Genomic DNA, 17,594 nt, shown 5'->3' with positions numbered 1-17,594 from the left:
CTGTCTCTGGCAAGAGCAGCATACAGACAGACCCAAGCCCTTTGTTTGTCTCCCTCCTCCCAGCTTTTGAAAGTATCTTGTCTCCTCATTGGTCATTTTGGTCAGGTGCCAGCGAGGTTACCTTTAGCTTCTTAACCCTTTACAGGTGAGAGGAGCTTTCCCCTGGCCAGGAGGGATTTCAAAGGGGTTTACCCTTCCCTTTATATTTATGACACGCCCCCCAAATCTCAGCTAGGGTGAAACACTGGCTGGGATTTCTTCCTGGAGCTCTAGGAAAAACAGAGTTAATAAGACACATGCATCTCTAAATATACTACCAAGTACATAAAGACTAACAATATTTTCCACATCTCAAGGACGATTTTAACCAGTTGATTCTGGGAAACTTTCACGGGAGAGTGCATCAGCCACTTTGTTAGAAGCTCCTGAGATGTGTTGGATGTCGAAATCAAAATCTTGGAGAGCTAAACTCCACCGAAGAAGTTTTTTGTTAGTTTCTTTGACGGTGTGAAGCCACTTTAGTGCAGCATGGTCGGTTTGCAGGTGGAAACGCCGTCCCCAAACATATGGGCGTAGCTTTTCCAGAGCGTAGACAATGGCATAACATTCTTTTTCAGTGACTGACCAGTTGCTTTCCCTCTCAGACAGTTTTTTGCTGAGAAACACTACAGGGTGGAATTCTTGATCAGGTCCTTTCTGCATTAAAACTGCTCCCACACCACGCTCGGACGCATCTGTGGTTACTAGGAACGGTTTGTCAAAGTCTGGGGCCCTTAGTACAGGGTCAGACATGAGTGTCGCTTTAAGCTTGTTAAAGGCCTTCTGACACTTTCCGGTCCACTGAACAGCATTTGGCTGTTTCTTTTTGGTTAGGTCTGTCAGTGGGGCAGCGATTTGGCTGTAGTGCGGTACAAATCGTCTGTAATAACCAGCCAAGCCTAAGAAGGATTGAACCTGTTTCTTTGACTTTGGGACAGGCCACTTTTGGATAGCATCCACTTTGGCCTGTAGGGGGCTGATAGTTCCTTGACCCACCTGGTGTCCAAGGTAAGTCACTCTGTTTAGGCCTATTTGACACTTCTTAGCCTTAACAGTTAGTCCTGCCTCCCTTATGCGCTCAAGGACTTTTTGTAGATGTTCCAGGTGGTCTGCCCAGGAATCCGAAAATATGGCCACATCGTCAAGGTAGGCGACTGCATATTCTCCTAATCCCGCTAGGAGACCATCTACAAGTCTTTGGAAAGTGGCGGGTGCATTTCGCAGCCCGAAAGGGAGTACATTAAATTCATACAGCCCGAGATGTGTGATGAAGGCTGACCTTTCCTTGGCAGATTCGTCTAGCGGTACCTGCCAGTACCCCTTGGTTAAGTCCAAGGTAGAGATGAACTGGGCCCGTCCCAGTTTCTCTAATAGTTCATCTGTGCGTGGCATGGGATAGTTGTCTGGGCGAGTTACAGCATTTATCTTACGGTAGTCCACGCAAAAACGTATTTCCCCATCTGGTTTGGGAACTAGAACCACTGGAGATGCCCATGCACTTTCAGAGAGGCGGATTACCCCCATCTGTAACATATCCTGGATCTCCCGTTCTATAGCAGTTTTAGCTTGAGGAGACACCCGGTAAGGTTGGACCCTAATTGGGTGAGCATTACCTGTGTCAATGGAGTGGTATGCCCGTTCAGTCAGTCCTGGGGTGGCTGAGAACGTTGGCGCGTAGCTAGTGCACAGCTCCTGGATCTGCTGTCGCTGCATACGCCCAAGGGTCATGGAGAGGTTCACCTCTTCCACACCACCAGCACATTTCCCTTCGTAGTAAACACCTTCAGGCCACTCAGCATCGTCTCCTCCCTGGGCTGTAAACTGACAAACCTTTAATTCTCTGGAATAAAAGGGCTTTAGAGAATTAATATGGTACACCTTAGGCTTTCGGTTGGAGGTGGGGAATGCTAGGAGATAATTAACAGCTCCCAGGTGCTCCTGGACCGTGAATGGCCCTTCCCACGATGCTTCCATTTTATGGGCCTGGAGCGCCCTTAAGACCATGACCTGGTCTCCTACTTTGAAGGAACGCTCTCTGGCATGTTTATCATACCAGGTTTTTTGCTCTTTTTGAGCATCCTGTAAGTTTTCTCTAGCAAGGGCTAAAGAGGTTCGGAGGGTGTTCTGTAGGTTGGTTACAAAGTCCAGAATGTTAGTTCCTGGAGAAGGTGTAAATCCCTCCCATTGCTGCTTCACCAACTGCAATGGCCCCTTAACCTCACGGCCATATACAAGTTCAAATGGGGAAAACCCTAAACTGGGATGTGGTACAGCTCTGTAGGCAAAGAGCAACTGCTGCAACACTAGGTCCCAATCATTGGAGTGCTCATTTACGAATTTACGTATCATGGCCCCCAAAGTTCCATTAAACTTCTCCACCATGCCATTTGTTTGATGGTGGTAAGGAGTGGCAACCAAGTGATTTACCCCATGAGCTTCCCAAAGGTTTTTCATAGTTCCTGCCAGGAAATTAGTCCCTGCATCGGTGAGGATGTCGGAGGGCCAACCTACCCTGGCAAAAATGTCTGCTAGTGCCTGGCACACACTTTTAGCCCTGGTGTTGCTTAGAGCTACTGCTTCCGGCCATCGGGTGGCAAAATCCATGAAAGTCAGTATGTACTGCTTTCCTCTGGGTGTCTTTTTCGGAAAAGGACCCAGAATATCCACAGCTACTCGCTGAAATGGAACTTCAATGATGGGGAGTGGCTGGAGAGGGGCTTTGACCTGGTCTTGGGGTTTTCCCACTCTTTGGCACACCTCACAAGACTGGACATAGGTAGAAACATCCTTGCCCATTCCCTCCCAGTGGAATGACCCCCCCAAACGGTCTTTGGTCCTGTTCACCCCAGCATGGCCACTAGGGTGATCATGGGCTAAGCTCAAGAGCTTGGCCCGGTATTTAGTTGGAACTACCAACTGTCTCTGAGGATGCCAGTCTTCCTGGTGTCCACCAGAAAGAGTTTCCTTGTATAAAAGTCCTCTTTCTACAACAAACCTGGATCGATTAGAAGAGCTGAGAGGCGGTGGGTTGCTCCGTGCCGCCGTCCAAGCTCTCTGGAGGCTTTCCTCTGCTTCCTGTTCGGTCTGGAACTGTTCCCTTGATGCTGGAGACATCAGTTCCTCATGGGATTGTGGACCTAGGCTTGGTCCCTCTGGAAGCGATATAGGGGATGGAGCTGTTTCTGTTGACTGTGAACCGCTCTCCGCTGGTGCACTATGTTGGGATTCAGGCTCCGGCTGAGCCTCTTGGGTCGGGTTATCGGCTGCTGCCAGTTCAGGTTCGGTGGGGCCCTCCGTTGTTGAGGTTGCAAGTACTGGATTCAGTGCTGACACGGGGTCTGGTGTTGGTTGTTCGGCTGGTTCCGGTTCTGGGACTGGTTCCGTCTGGGTCTCTGGGACTGGATCCACTACTGCTGTTGCAGACATTGGCCTGGGGTCCAGGTCCATCACCTCTGACTGGGTCCTGATAGAAGTTTCCGGAACAGAGCTAGGCCTCACGGCTTGTTTAGCCTGGCTGCGGGTGACCATTCCCACCCTCTTGGCCTGCTTCACATGATTGGCCAAGTCTTCCCCCAACAGCATGGGGATGGGATAATCATCATAGACTGCAAAAGTCCACATTCCTGACCAGCCCTTGTACTGGACAGGCAACTTGGCTGTAGGAAAATTGAAAGAGTTGGACTTGAAGGGTTGAATCGTCACTTGGATCTCTGGGTTGATTAAATTGGGGTCCACTAAGGAAGCATGGATAGCTGACACTTGTGCTCCGGTGTCCCTCCACGCGGTGACCTTCTTCCCGCCCACACTCACAGCTTCCCTCCGCTCCAAGGGTATCTGGGAGGTATCTGGGCCTGTGGACCTCTGGTGTGATTCCGGTGCAATGAACTGTAATCTGTTGGGGTTCTTGGGGCAGTTGGCCTTTACATGCCCCAGCTCGTTACACTTAAAACATCGTCCAGCTGACGGGTCACTGGGGCGAGGAGGGTTGCTGGAGAACGGGGTGGTGGGACGATAAGGGGTCTGGAGGGTTCTTTGGGAGGTAGGTGGGGCTTTGGGCGGCCCCCGGTAATAGGGTGTGGTCTGGGGTGGTCCCTTCTGGTCTCCGCTCCAACTGCGACCAGTTTTCTTCTTCTCTGCCACCTCCACCCATCTGGCTCCAATCTCTCCTGCCTCGATTACAGTTTTGGGCTTCCCGTCTAGGATGTATCTTTCTATTTCCTCAGGAACACCCTCTAAGAATTGTTCCATTTGCATTAGGAAGGGCAAATTTACTGGAGATTCAACACTTGCTCCTGATATCCAGGCATCCCAATGTTTCACAATGTGGTAGGCATGTCGGGTAAATGACATGTCTGGTTTCCACCTTAGGGCTCTGAACCTCCGACGAGACTGCTCGGGTGTTATCCCCATTCTGACTCTCGCCTTGGATTTAAACAGTTCATACTTGTTCATGTGTTCTTTAGGCATTTCAGCTGCCACCTCAGCTAAGGGTCCACTGAGCTGCGGCCTCAGCTCTACCATGTATTGGTCAGTAGAGAGGTTGTACCCAAGGCAGGCCCTTTCGAAGTTTTCTAAGAAGGCCTCAGTATCATCACCTGCCTTGTAGGTGGGGAACTTTCTGGGATGGGAAGTGGTACCTGGAGAAGGATTGCTAGGGTTTGTTGGTATATTCTGCTGGGCCTTTATCCTCTCCACCTCCTCCACATGCTTCCTCTCTTTTTCCTTCTCCTCCTCCACATGCTTCCTCTCTTTTTCCTTCTCCTCCTCCACATGCTTCCTTGCCTCCATTTCCCTCTTGTGGGCAGCCTCCTGTACCTCCTTCTCCAGCCGCATGAGTTCTATCTGTCTTTCATGTTCCCTTTGTCTTTCCTCAGCCTGAAATTTGGCTAATTCCAGCTGTAGTCGAGCTGAGGATTTGGTCATTCTAACCTCTCTGTTTTTAACTAACTTTACACCTGAGGTTTAGAAATAAACAAACAAACCTTGACTGTAAAATTTTGCTGTGCTGCAATAGAATACCTATTCTCTGATAGTGATTGTCAGCCTACAGAAAAAGACAATTCCCTTGTCTCTGCTCTGGGCCCAAATTAAAGCAAAAAACCTCCAACTACTTGGAAACCTGCTTACCCAGCCCAAAGAAAAAGCAAATGGGTAGAACACACACCCCCTATTTACTTTTAGGAAGAAAAGAAAAAAAACCCTCTGGATTGGAAGATTTCCCTGCAGGAGTTAAGTACCCTGCCTCCAGGCAAAAAAAACCTGCAATTCACAAGATAATCCCCTTTTGTCTCTGCTTGGCCACAAAGCAGAGAGAAACCAAGCTGCTTTCAGTTTCAAAGCTGCTTTCTGGACTTTCTTTCCAAAGAAAAAAAAATTTTCCTTTTTAAAATCTGTATTTCTAGTTCAAAAAATCTCAACTGGATCTCAAATGATTTCAGGTTAATCCCACCACTGTGCCACCATGTCAAGGTTCCTCCCCCACTCTGAACTCTAGGGTACAGATGTGGGGACCTGCATGAAAAACCTCCTAAGCTTATCTTTACCAGCTTAGGTCAAAACTTCCCCAAGGTACAAAATATTACACCCGTTATCCTTGGAATGGCCGCTACCACCACCAAACTAATACTGGTTACTGGGGAAGAGCTGTTTGGACGCGTCTTTCCCCCCAAAATACTTCCCAAAACCTTGCACCCCACTTCCTGGACAAGGTTTGGTAAAAAGCCTCACCAATTTGCCTAGGTGACTACAGACCCAGACCCTTGGATCTTAAGAACAATGAACAATCCTCCCAACACTTGCACCCCCCCTTTCCTGGGAAATGTTGGATAAAAAGCCTCACCAATTTGCATAGGTGACCACAGACCCAAACCCTTGGATCTGAGAACAATGAAAAAGCATTCAGTTTTTACAAGAAGACTTTTAATAAAAAATAGAAGTAAATAGAAATAAAGAAATCCCCCCTGTAAAATCAGGATGGTAGATATCTTACAGGGTAATTAGATTCAAAAACATAGAGAACCCCTCTAGGCAAAAGCTTAAGTTACAAAAAAGATACACAGACAGAAATAGTTATTCTATTCAGCACAATGCTTTTCTCAGCCATTTAAAGAAATCATAATCTAACACATACCTAGCTAGATTACTTACTAAAAGTTCTAAGACTCCATTCCTGGTCTGTCTCTGGCAAGAGCAGCATACAGACAGACCCAAGCCCTTTGTTTGTCTCCCTCCTCCCAGCTTTTGAAAGTATCTTGTCTCCTCATTGGTCATTTTGGTCAGGTGCCAGCGAGGTTACCTTTAGCTTCTTAACCCTTTACAGGTGAGAGGAGCTTTCCCCTGGCCAGGAGGGATTTCAAAGGGGTTTACCCTTCCCTTTATATTTATGACAGATGCATAAGCGGCAACCCTCAGTTTCCGAGCAAACATTCCCTCTTTCTGTGATAGAAAAACTGGGGCTCTCTTTGTTGTTTTGTATTTTAAAACAAAAAGCTGCTACAATTGATACTAAGTGCAATTATTGTGGATAGTCTCAGCAGAAAAGCTAAGAAATGAATAGGCATAGAGCCTGAACTACTTTCTCACTAATAAGAGAGGTCTGCCCCATCAAGGGAAGAAGCACACTGTGGCATAGTGCTGGTAAGTTTACATTGCTGCTGCCCATAATGAACCTACATTATAATCATACAACATGTATGATCACATCTTTAAGAAGGACATTTCAAAATTCTTCTATGGGATGATGCAAGTAATACACCAAAATCTTGCTCCAAGGTCTAAAGCTGAACTGACTTCAGGTATTGCAAGAGAAAACTGTGACCTTGAGAATATTTCAGCATTCACTTATGTGTTCTGTGACTTGAAAGACCCAAACACATATCAAGAACAGCATTTTAGGACATCTGGAATTCATGCAAGTTTATTTCGGTATATCTGGCTGTAATGGCCATACTTGAATTTAGCAATCACCTCAAATTTTGGGCAACACTGATGGTGATTTTCCTTTTGAACTCAATTGTACATTCAACACCCACATTTCCACAAGTCATCTCTTTAAGGTCAAATAAAGTTTTAAACCTAGAGTTGGCTGAGAGCTTACACATGCTACCAAATTTTCTTCTCACCTGGGTTTGAGGGGAAGTGAAGGTGCTATAAATTTAAAACAAAAAACATAGAAAATAAAGGGAAAGTTGATAGTAAAGAATGTCAATCAAAAGGTAGTAATTGTAGAAAATTGTAGAAAAGTAAGAGAAGCAAAAGGCTACAAGGAGGAACTCTTTGGCAAGCAGAGTTAAGGAGTTTTTAAATATATTAGAAACCAAAAGAATCCTGACCATGATTTTTGTCCACTACTAGATGGCAATGGTAGAATTCTCAGTAATAATGCAGAAAAGGCAGAAGTGATCAATAAACATTTCTGTTTTGTACTTTGGTAAAAATAACAGATGAGATAGTCTCATAATATGGTCATGATGATAACAATCTTTCTATTCCACTAGTGTCTCTGGAGGATATTAAATAGAAGCTACTAAACTTAATAGTCAAGTGGGTGTGTTTCCAGTGGGATCCATCAAAGATCATTCCTTAGCCCTATGCTATTTAAAATTTTTATCAATGACTTGGGCAAAAATTACATAAAATGATCACTGATAAAGTTGGCAGATGACACAAAAATTGGCAGAATGGTAAATAATGAAGCAGAGAGATCACTGATTCAGAGTAATCTCAATTGCTTGTTAAACTGGGCGCAAGCGAACAATAAGCATTTTAATATGGCTAAACATAAATTTATAAATCTAGGAACAAAGAATGTAGGCCATACATACAGGATGGGGACTGTATCCTGGGAAGCGGTGACTCTGAAAAAAGATTTTGGGGTTGTGGTGGATAATCAAATGAAAATGAGCTGCCAGTGTGATGCTGTAACCAAAAAAGCTAATGTGATCCTGGGATGCATAAACAGGGGGATCTTGAGCAGGAGTAGAGAGGTTATTTTACCTCTATACTTGGCACTGGTGTGACTGCTGCTGGAACATCCAGTTCTGGTGCCCATGATTCAAGAAAGATGTTTATAAACTGGAGACAGTGAGCCATGAGAATGATTGAAGTATTAGAAAACATGCCTTATAGTGATAGACTCAAGGAGGTCAATCTATTTAGCTTAACAAAAAGGGTAAGTATGACTTGATCACGATCTGTAAGTATCTACATGGGGAACAAATATTTAATAATGGTCTCTTCAATCTAGCAGAGAAAGGTATAAAATAATTCAATGGCTGCAGGTTGAAGCTCGGAAATCTCAGACTGGCAATAAGACATACATTTTTAATGTGAGAGTAATTAACCAATGGAACAATTTACCAAGAGTCATGGTAGATTCTCAGTCACTGACAATTTCTAATCAAGAATGGATGTTTTTTCTAAATGATTTATTCTAGGAACCATTTTAGGGAAGTTTTATGGCCTGTGTTATACAGGAGGTCAGTCTAGATGATCACAATGATCCCTTCTGATCTTGGAATATATTAATCTATTCTTCCCTCTATAAAAAGAAAATTCAATATACAACTAATCATTTATTTAAAGCCTCAATAGTAAAAGCTCCTTACAAGTCAGCTATTTCAATTTTAAGAGTTTTTTTCCTATACACGAAGAGAAAACAGACACTTTTAGTTTGAATAACTTATTTCTGATTAAAAGAAAAATAAAAGAGACCAAAGTAAAGGTCCTATCAGAAAGCACCCAGTGCATTCCTCCCCTCTGGTGACATTCATCACTGAAAGGAGCACAAAATGGCTGCCTGTCTCTTTAGACAGCATAGCATTGGATGAACAAAGGTTTTTGCAAAGCAATTACCACCCCAAAACAGATGCGGACAAGAGGCCTAACACCTGAGGTATGTACTCAAAGATTAAAAAAAGGACAGAGGGGAAGCTAGTCCCGTAACCATGACAGTGGTAATTTGGTGTGAGGGTTTATAGTTCTGGAGCATGAATACAGTGTGCGCAGATAGGCATATTCTTGTAATCAAGTTAAATGTGAGTTAAGTTCCATGCCCCCAACTGCCATCCACATCAGCCTATGCAGAGGACCCTTCACCAGTGTGGAGGGGTTGTGGTGAGAGAACCTGCTGAAAAGCTACTATACCACCAACCCTGCCAAGGACTAACTGATCCGAGGGAGGGCTTTGCAGTGTGCATGCATATCAAAGTGAAATTCATCATGACACTTTTTAGATATTCAAAGGTGTAAAGCCCTAAACAAAGCACCTAATTAAACCCACTTCTTTATTTTTCTCAAAGGCCACTAGTTACCAGCCACACACAATTAATACACACAGCCCATCCTCCACAATTAAATACTCTTTTTGATAAAGTACAATAAGTATTAAGAGGAACTAAAAAAGGTAACTTATCACAGATCAGTTTAAGCATCTGATAACGTTAAGAAAATGCTTTTTGAATAAACTTTAAAATGTACAGTAGAAAGATTTACCTTGAAAAGCAGCTGCATTATGAGATATTAAAAACTTTAAAGTAGAGCTTGATGTCTGAAGCACTTGTTGTATATCCTGCTTTACTACAATCTGGTATTTCTCCTCCATCTTTTTGGTACAACATGTTAGGTTTTTGGATGTACAAACTTGAAGATCAGCCCCTAGAGAAAGAAATACACTTTTATTTTCCAAATTTATCATTATGTGTACAGTGCATTGTGCTATACATGTTCATAGAATCAAAGAAGATCAGGGTTGGAAGGCACCTCAGGAGGTCATCTAGTCCAAGCCCCTGCTCAAAGCAGGACCAAACCCAACTAAATCATCCCAGCCAGGGTTTTGTCAAGCCAGGCCTTAAAAACCTCTAAGGATGGAGATTCCACCACCTCCCTAGGTAACCCATTCCAGTGCTTCACCACCCTCCTAGTGAAACAGTTTTTCCTTATATCCAACCTAGACCTCCCCCACTGCAACTTGAGACCATTGGTCCTTGTTCTGTCATCTGCCACCACTGAGAACAACCTAGCTCAGTGGTGGGCAACCTGCGGCCCATCAAGATAATCCCCTGGCAGGTCATAAGACAGTTTGTTTACATTGATTGTCCACAGGCACAGCCACCTGCAGCTCCCAGTGGCTACGGTTTACCGTTCCCGGACAATGGGAGCTCCGGGAAGTGGCATGGGCTGGCTGCCAGTTACCGCAGCTCCCATTGGCCAGGAGTGGTGAACCGTGGCTACTGGAAGCTGCGGGTGGCCATGCTTGCAGACGGTCAATGTAAACAAACTGTCTCGTGACCTGCCAGCAGATTACCCTAACAGGCCATTTGCCTACCACTGGCCTAGCTTTATCCTCTTTGGAACCCCCCTTCAGGTAGTTGAAGGCTGCTATCAAATCCCCTCCCCCCACTCTTCTCTTCTGCAGACGAAATAATCCCAGTTCCCTCAGCCTTGCCTCATAAATTACGTACCCCAGCCCCCTAATCATTTTTGTTGCCCTCCGCTGGACTCTCTCCAGTTTGTCCACATCCTTTCTGTAGTGGGGGGCCCAAAACTGGAGGCAATACTCCAGATGTGGCCTCACCAGTGCCAAACAGAGGGGAATAATCACTTCCCTCAATCTGCTGCAATGCTCCTACTAATGCAGCCCAAAATGCCATTAGCCTTCTTGGCAACAAGGGTACACTCTTGACTCATATCCAGTTTCTCGTCCACTGTAATCCCCAGGTCCTTTTCTGCAGAACTGCCGCTTTGTCAATTTCCCTTTTGTAACAAACATGACATAAGTAAGGGGTGGCCAAACTGTGGCTCACAAGCCACATACGTCTCTTTTACAGTTAAAGTGTGGCTCTCAGAGCCCTCCCTACCCCCAACCCTTCCACCCCATTCTTTACCTACTAGACTTGGTGGTGGGGAGCTTGGGACTTCTGCCTTCCAAGCAGGGTGGTGGAGTAGGGGCTTCTGCCCTGCACAGGGGGAGGGGGGAGTCTTGGGCCTTCAGCCCCACGGGGCACGCCTGCTGTAGCTCAGGGCTTCAGCAGGAACGGGGCTGAAGCCCCAAGCCCTGGCAGGTGCACCCTGGCTATCAAATTTCTGAAGATTGTTGTATGCAGTTCGGAGGGTCAGTAAGTTTGGCCACTCCTGACACAGGTGAAAGCATTACCCAAAGCTCTCAGAGATGTCTAGTCCTGTTCCACAAAAAACAAATGCATGTTGAATTTTTATTTACCTTGTTTATTTGAATACCTTATATGTTTTCCCCTTTCTAAAGTAATACAGAGCAATGAAAAGTGTAAAGATCTAAGAAGAAAGAAATTAATATTTTAATTAAAAAACTGCAGTGTATCCAAATGTTCTCTTCTAAAAATGGGTAAATCAACATTTCCAGAAAAAAGTGATAACTTTAAACATAGCATTATTAAGAATGTCTGTCTAAGAGTTAAATTCTGTTCTCAAATACAGAACTTTTATTGATATGTATCAAGAGATTTCTTAGGAATTTACATGAGAAATCCTCTTAAATCTGCCCTCTGGTTGAAAGTCTAATTCTGTTGCTAGGTTTACATGCTGGAGCCTCCTCGTGACAGATGGAAGAGAACCATAGGATGAGGACTGCAAGACTGAAAATGGGGAAATTGCCCAGGATAAAACTGACAAAACCTGATGTCATTTACTCTTGACTTCTAACCACGCTGCTACCCATTCTCATTCACCTTTCATTCCCCTGGCATTGAATCTACAAGACCTTTATTTTATTTATATAGTATTATATGCCTTTAGCTACTTTTAAAATCCTATTTCTAATCCTCTCTGTTAAATCATTCCATCCAAGATACTGTAAATAATATTTTGAGAAGGGAGGCATACACTTTATACAATGAATATTTCATGAGAGGTCTCAAATCAGGGTGTTTAAAATGGTATTTTCATAAAAAGCTATTTAACAACAATTTAAGCTATTGAGGATTATATCCGAGTGTTCTGGAAAGATGGGCAATGAATGACTTCACTAGGTCAAATTTATTCTCAGTTACATCAGTGTAAATCAAGAATATCTCTGCTGAAGTGCATGGAGTCATAGTGGAACAGCAGATTTTTATATCAAGGCTTTAAAGCATGTATATTAAAACGATGTACCAGAATATTAATGAAGACAGCCAAATGCAGCTTAGGTGGTTCCCATTTCCCCAATCAAATTAATGTTACATTGGATAAAGGGTAAACAAAACAAGGATCTTAACTGGTTCAGTCTCCTCACAAAGAAAAGTGCCCACAACCACTGATATTGGCCAGTGCATACATAAATTGTCTAGAACTCCAGCCATGCATAAACAGTGCTATCACTTGATTCATGGAGGCAGGGATACACAGTACAACAATAAAGATGGGGTGGGAAGCTCTTATAACTAGAAAAATCTTTTTGCTTGTTGCTTCAGAGACTAATCAGGTACACTTGGACTCCATTAACAATTATTTCCTAACAAGAACAGCCACCTTTCCAGTTGCCCTTAGACTTTAGAGCCTAAGCATACATGGTTTCCTCAAGCCACACATTCAGAATTTCTGTCACTCAGAACATGAAACAACTTGCAAGAGCCTATTGTCCCCTTTTTATTTTTTTTTATCCAAACTGGCCACAAGTAGACAGCCTTTAAAGCGGTTGTTGCAGCTGTCTCTGCAACCCCATGAAGCCTCTTGTACTCTGTCCCCAACCACTCCTATGGAAGTCCCACAAAAAAGACAATACAGCCTATGTCACTTTTCTTGTAAAGTAGGGAACCCCCAACCTTTAACAGAGACCGTAGCTATGGTAAGGGGATTCCCAAGCAGCATGGATCCAGTGTACGGACATCGCCAGGGGAATCATTATTATAGCTGCATATAGGAACCCCAATCAAGGATCAGAGACCCACTGTGCTAGGTAATGTTCAGACAAATAACAAAAGAGACAATCCTTGCCCCAGAGAGCTCACAAGCTACATAAGGGACAGGATGCAACAGCTGGATGAAAAAGACAAATGGGACGGGGAAGGGGATAGGTTGGAAAGATGAGGTAATAAAACAAAAACAGTTTAACAGAAGTCACAGCTTGCCACTTGCTTATCCAATGCCAGATGGGAGTGATTTGTTCATTCTCATGACAAATACATATTGTGGAGAATTATCCTTGCTTTTTATTGTGTTTACTGCAAATTGTGTGGGGAAATTCTGGATGGATCTCAGAGAGGTTGGAACAGTTTACTGCACATTTCCTTATGGCACGGGCTCTTACAGTTGTTATAAACATTTTTACAAGATACATGTTAACTCACAAACTGAATATTGTAGAGGGGAGGAGGGGTTAAACAGGATCTTAGCCTTTCTACATCTCGGATCATATATAGTAGAACCTCAGAGTTACGAACACCTTGGGAATGGAGGTTGTTGTAACTCAGAGATGTTCATAAATCTGAACAAAACATTATGGTTGTTCTTTCAACAGTTTACAACTGAACATTGACTTACTACAGCTTTGAAACTTTACTATGCAGAAAAAAAATGCTGCTTTCCCTTTCTTTTTTTTAGTAGTTTACATAGAACACAGTACTGTACTGTAGTTCCTTTTTTTTTTTTTTTTTTTTTTGTCTCAGCCGCTGCCCAGTTGTGTACTTCCGGTTACAAATGAGGTCTGTAGTTGACTGGTCAGTTCATAACTCTGATGTTCATAACTCTGAGGTTCTACTGTAGTGGCATCAGTTTTTAGGCAGAACTAATTCAGTTCATTGGAGGACTTCCTTCAGAAATCAATAATACTGTGCAGTGTTTCTGATTTTCACCATGAAGAGAAACATCTGACTCCATGTAAAGAAATCCAGCTATTGAGCCATACCAATAAAATGTGTTCTACACTAAATCTCTCCTGCAGACATAAGCAGAGGTGCATCTCATTGTTCCAGAGGATATAAGCATCCCAGATGCATGCAGAAGTCACAACTTTAAAACTCTCTTGTGTATTACCATAAAGGAGAAGAATGTAACTTTTGGTTTTGAAAACTGATTGATGCAAGTGACATGCCAACGAATATGTTTGCAGCAGGTTTCTGAAAGATTAAGACATGCAGACAAGTACATCTACAAAAGGCTGAAAACCTTCCTTTCCCCACAAACAGAAGAGCAAACCTTTAGTCTCCTAATGCTAATCTGAATTGCTGATCTTTTCCAAAATCTTACTGTATTCAGACCCTACAAGTATTATTTTCAAAGTGTTCTGACATCAGCTTAAGATATCTTTGCCTTCAAACCATCTGATGATTTGGTGACCCTTCACTCAGGTCATCTATTTTAAACTATGCAATTTCTGCTATCCCTGCATACAAAGTTTGATAACTTTGCTGAGCAGGTCCTCCCTAGATCACTTGCCACCTGAAAACTTAAAACATCCCACCCTCCGACACTCTGGTGTCAGCAACAGAACCAAAACAAAACTACATTATGCAGGTCACAATGCTTGTAGTGTTTGTAATAAGGCTTCCAGGCCTCCGGAATGCTTGGTTGAAAAGAGACTCTGTCGGTTCCAGTTGGCGATGCAGCTGGGGCCCAGGGCTAAAGCAGGCTCCCTGCCTGCCCTAATTCCATGCGGTACCCGGAAGCGGCCACCAGGTCTTTGCAGCCCCTAGACCCATGAGCAGCCAGGGAGGCTCCATGCACTGCCCCTGCCCCAAGGCCAGAAACTGCAACCAATCAGAGCTGCGGGGCCTGGCTTCTCATTCATCTACAGGCTGCAGGGAGCTGGTGGCCGCTTCCCGGGAACCATCGTAAGCATCACTGGGATCCCGCACCCTGAGCCTGGAGTCCCCTCCTGCCCCCAAACTCCCTCCTGGAGCGCGCACCCACACTCAACACGCCAACTCCCTGCCCCAGACCCCTTCCTTTACCCCAAACCCCTCATCCCTCAGAGTCCACACCCCCAGCCAGCATCCTCACCCCATCCCCACACTCCAACCTCCTGCCCCAGGCCGGAGCCCTCTCCTGCATCCTGAACCCCTAATTTCTGGCCCAACCCGGAGCCCGCACCCGCAGCCCACACCCCAACCTCCTGCCCCAGCCCAGTGAAAGTGAGTGAGGGTGGGAGAGAGTGAGCAACAGAGGGAGGGAGGGAAGATGGAGCAAGTGGGGGCGTGGCCTCAGAGAAGGGGCGGGGCGTTGGGGTGGGTCAGGGCAGGGCAGGGGTGTTCAGTGTTTCTGTGCACTGTATTTCCTAAAGTAAAAACAGGATGGTTGGGGCTCACCTGGGCCTGAGCACCCCTCCCTGCTGCCCACAGGGCTCGCCAGAGCCACACACATACACACACTGCCCAGGTTGACCTCCCCCCACCTCTATGCCCCATACCCCCGTCCCCCACGGCTGAGGATGGGGCTGATCCCCGAGCCCCCTGCTGCCCACAAGAGCTGAGGCCCCGTCCCAGGCCCATGCCACCCACGGGTGGGCCTGACACCATCCTCTCCCAAGCCCTATGGTGCCTGCGGCTGGGACTGAGTGCCTGAGCCCAGGCCACCTTGCCTAGAACATTAAGCAAGGAAGACAAAGTTGGAACTCAAACAAAGTGGAAGTCTGCTTGCTTATATCTGTAGTTGTTACTCGTTTCTTAAATAAGTGCCACTTGTTTAAGAATTGGGATTCCATATATCACAACAGTGGTGAGGGCATCAGTAAGTTGCTGGGAAGAGAGATCAGACTAAACGTAGAATGGGTCAGGAGAATGGATTAGGGATGCACAACTCTTTTAAATCAAGAAATTCCATGTTAAGAGCTATGCTAATGCAATGTTTAGATTGGGAGTAAGTTCGTAAAACATTCAAATCAGGACATTTAAAAGCTACAATTCCCACACCAAGGATGATTTCTGTTACAGTGAACATATCTAAAACACATACATTTGGCATAATTCTACATACAGTATGCTTCATGCAGAGCATTTCAGAGTTGACACTGTTCATGGAAATCTAATTTTTTTAATTTTGTCACTTTTAAATCCTCAATCTTATCATTGCATACACATACTGTTGTGATAAATACCATTTCATGTGGCTAACAATTAAACTGATTGAAAATTTAGAATATTCCTTACAAAATAACATACTGTTAAAATAGCAAGCAACAAACTTATCTAATATACCACCCACCAAAAAACAAATTACTGGAGCAATAACAGACCTGCAGCAATATTTACTAATCACAACAGGCAGGTTTATGCACATATCCTGAGCATAGTTTTCATTCACTCTCTTTCTTTTAATTCTCAATAAAAAAATCACTCAGCGAATACCACCATGGGAGAGGAGTTGAGGCCTAGTTTGCAGCATGCCAGCTGTCAAGTACTTGACAAACACAAGAGAAAAATATGTTTACAATGTTTGCACCACTGCACTCCTAACTACCATTTTTCTTTGCTATGGGACGTTCGTTTGTTAGTATTATCTTATCTAACAATAACAAAGTTCTTGTGCTTATTATTCAAATTAATATGTCATTTATAATTATGCTGATCTGGGACTTTCTAAAAGTGGGAACATTGTGCTTGAGTAATTAAGAAAAAGATTCAATGCAAAATTTATTTAAAATGTATTTTCTTGTTATTTGTTCCTCTTTGTTAGTTTGTCTTTTTTTAAATAAAAAGAATTTTTAATTTAAAATTAAAGAAATCTGTTGATTATATGTTTGGAAAATAAGATGACATGACAATATTTATTTCTTACCTCAACCACCATACTTGGACCTGGCAGCGTAATGCCCAATAAAACAGAACAAAAAGATAAAATTCATCGGCCTAGTCTAATGTTGGATCCAAGAAGGGACTTCGGCTTTGCTACAGTGAGCATCATGGCACGTTTTAGGGACCTCAGGAAAAAAATCACAGGAACAGCACTGCAACCCACAAAGCTGATTTTAAGCACCAAGGCTCCTTCTACAATGAATGGGAAAAGACAGACCCCGTAAGAATGTGAGCCACAAGAGCCAGCATGCTAGTCAGGGAGCGATCTAAGCTAACCAATGGGAAATGCTGACAACAAGGATGTGCCCCCCTACCCCACTCTTGAAGATAGGCACCTAAGTCCAGGCTGCAGGGAGGTGTCTATCTCTGCTTAGTGTCCCAGGAATGGTAACCTGCTAATTTATACTCAGGTGACTAAGGCGTTGCTTTTGGGAATAAATTAGGGGCCTGCCAGACTTCACACAAAACAACCAGAGAAGGAGGTGATGTCACATTATAACTTTTAGCCTGTCATTCTTACTCTCTTGCTCTTTGGCCCAATGACTATTTAAGTATTTATCCACAGTAGAACAGTCATGAGTGGGAGGGAGAGAGAATGACTCTGTAGTCCAGTGGTTAGGGCATTCCATAGGAGGTGGGAGACCCAGGGTCTAGTCCCCATGCTCCAAATCATTCGTTCGTTATTTATCCACTGTGGAACAGTTTCAACAGGTGAGACTAAGAGACCCTCATATCAAAATATCTCAAAGCTCCGTGCTAGGGCATTCTCCTGAGAGGTGGGATGACCCTGTTCAAATCTTTTCTTCCCTTCCA

At 44.1% G+C, this 17,594-nt stretch overlaps 1 protein-coding gene across 3 annotated transcripts in view; it reads right to left on the bottom strand.

Moving 5' to 3' along the window:
- The window catches only part of GPC5 (glypican 5), a 1,139,255-nt gene that overhangs the window by 1,085,961 nt on the left and 35,700 nt on the right, over positions 1 to 17,594 (bottom strand). For 2 of the 3 annotated variants that reach the window (XM_075129298.1, XM_048853218.2), the window contains exon 2: positions 9,532 to 9,693. In XM_075129298.1, the coding sequence (XP_074985399.1) occupies positions 9,532 to 9,693 (162 nt within the window). Of the gene's footprint in view, positions 1 to 9,531; positions 9,694 to 17,594 lie in introns of those variants that run through there. The other variant, XM_075129300.1, reaches the window with a different exon arrangement.

This window comes from Caretta caretta, chromosome 1, assembly GCF_965140235.1.
Source record: "Caretta caretta isolate rCarCar2 chromosome 1, rCarCar1.hap1, whole genome shotgun sequence".
Classification (NCBI taxonomy): Eukaryota; Metazoa; Chordata; order Testudines; family Cheloniidae; genus Caretta; species Caretta caretta.
The sequence above is the reverse complement of the archived record's forward strand: the minus strand, read 5'-3'. Positions and strand labels throughout refer to the sequence as shown.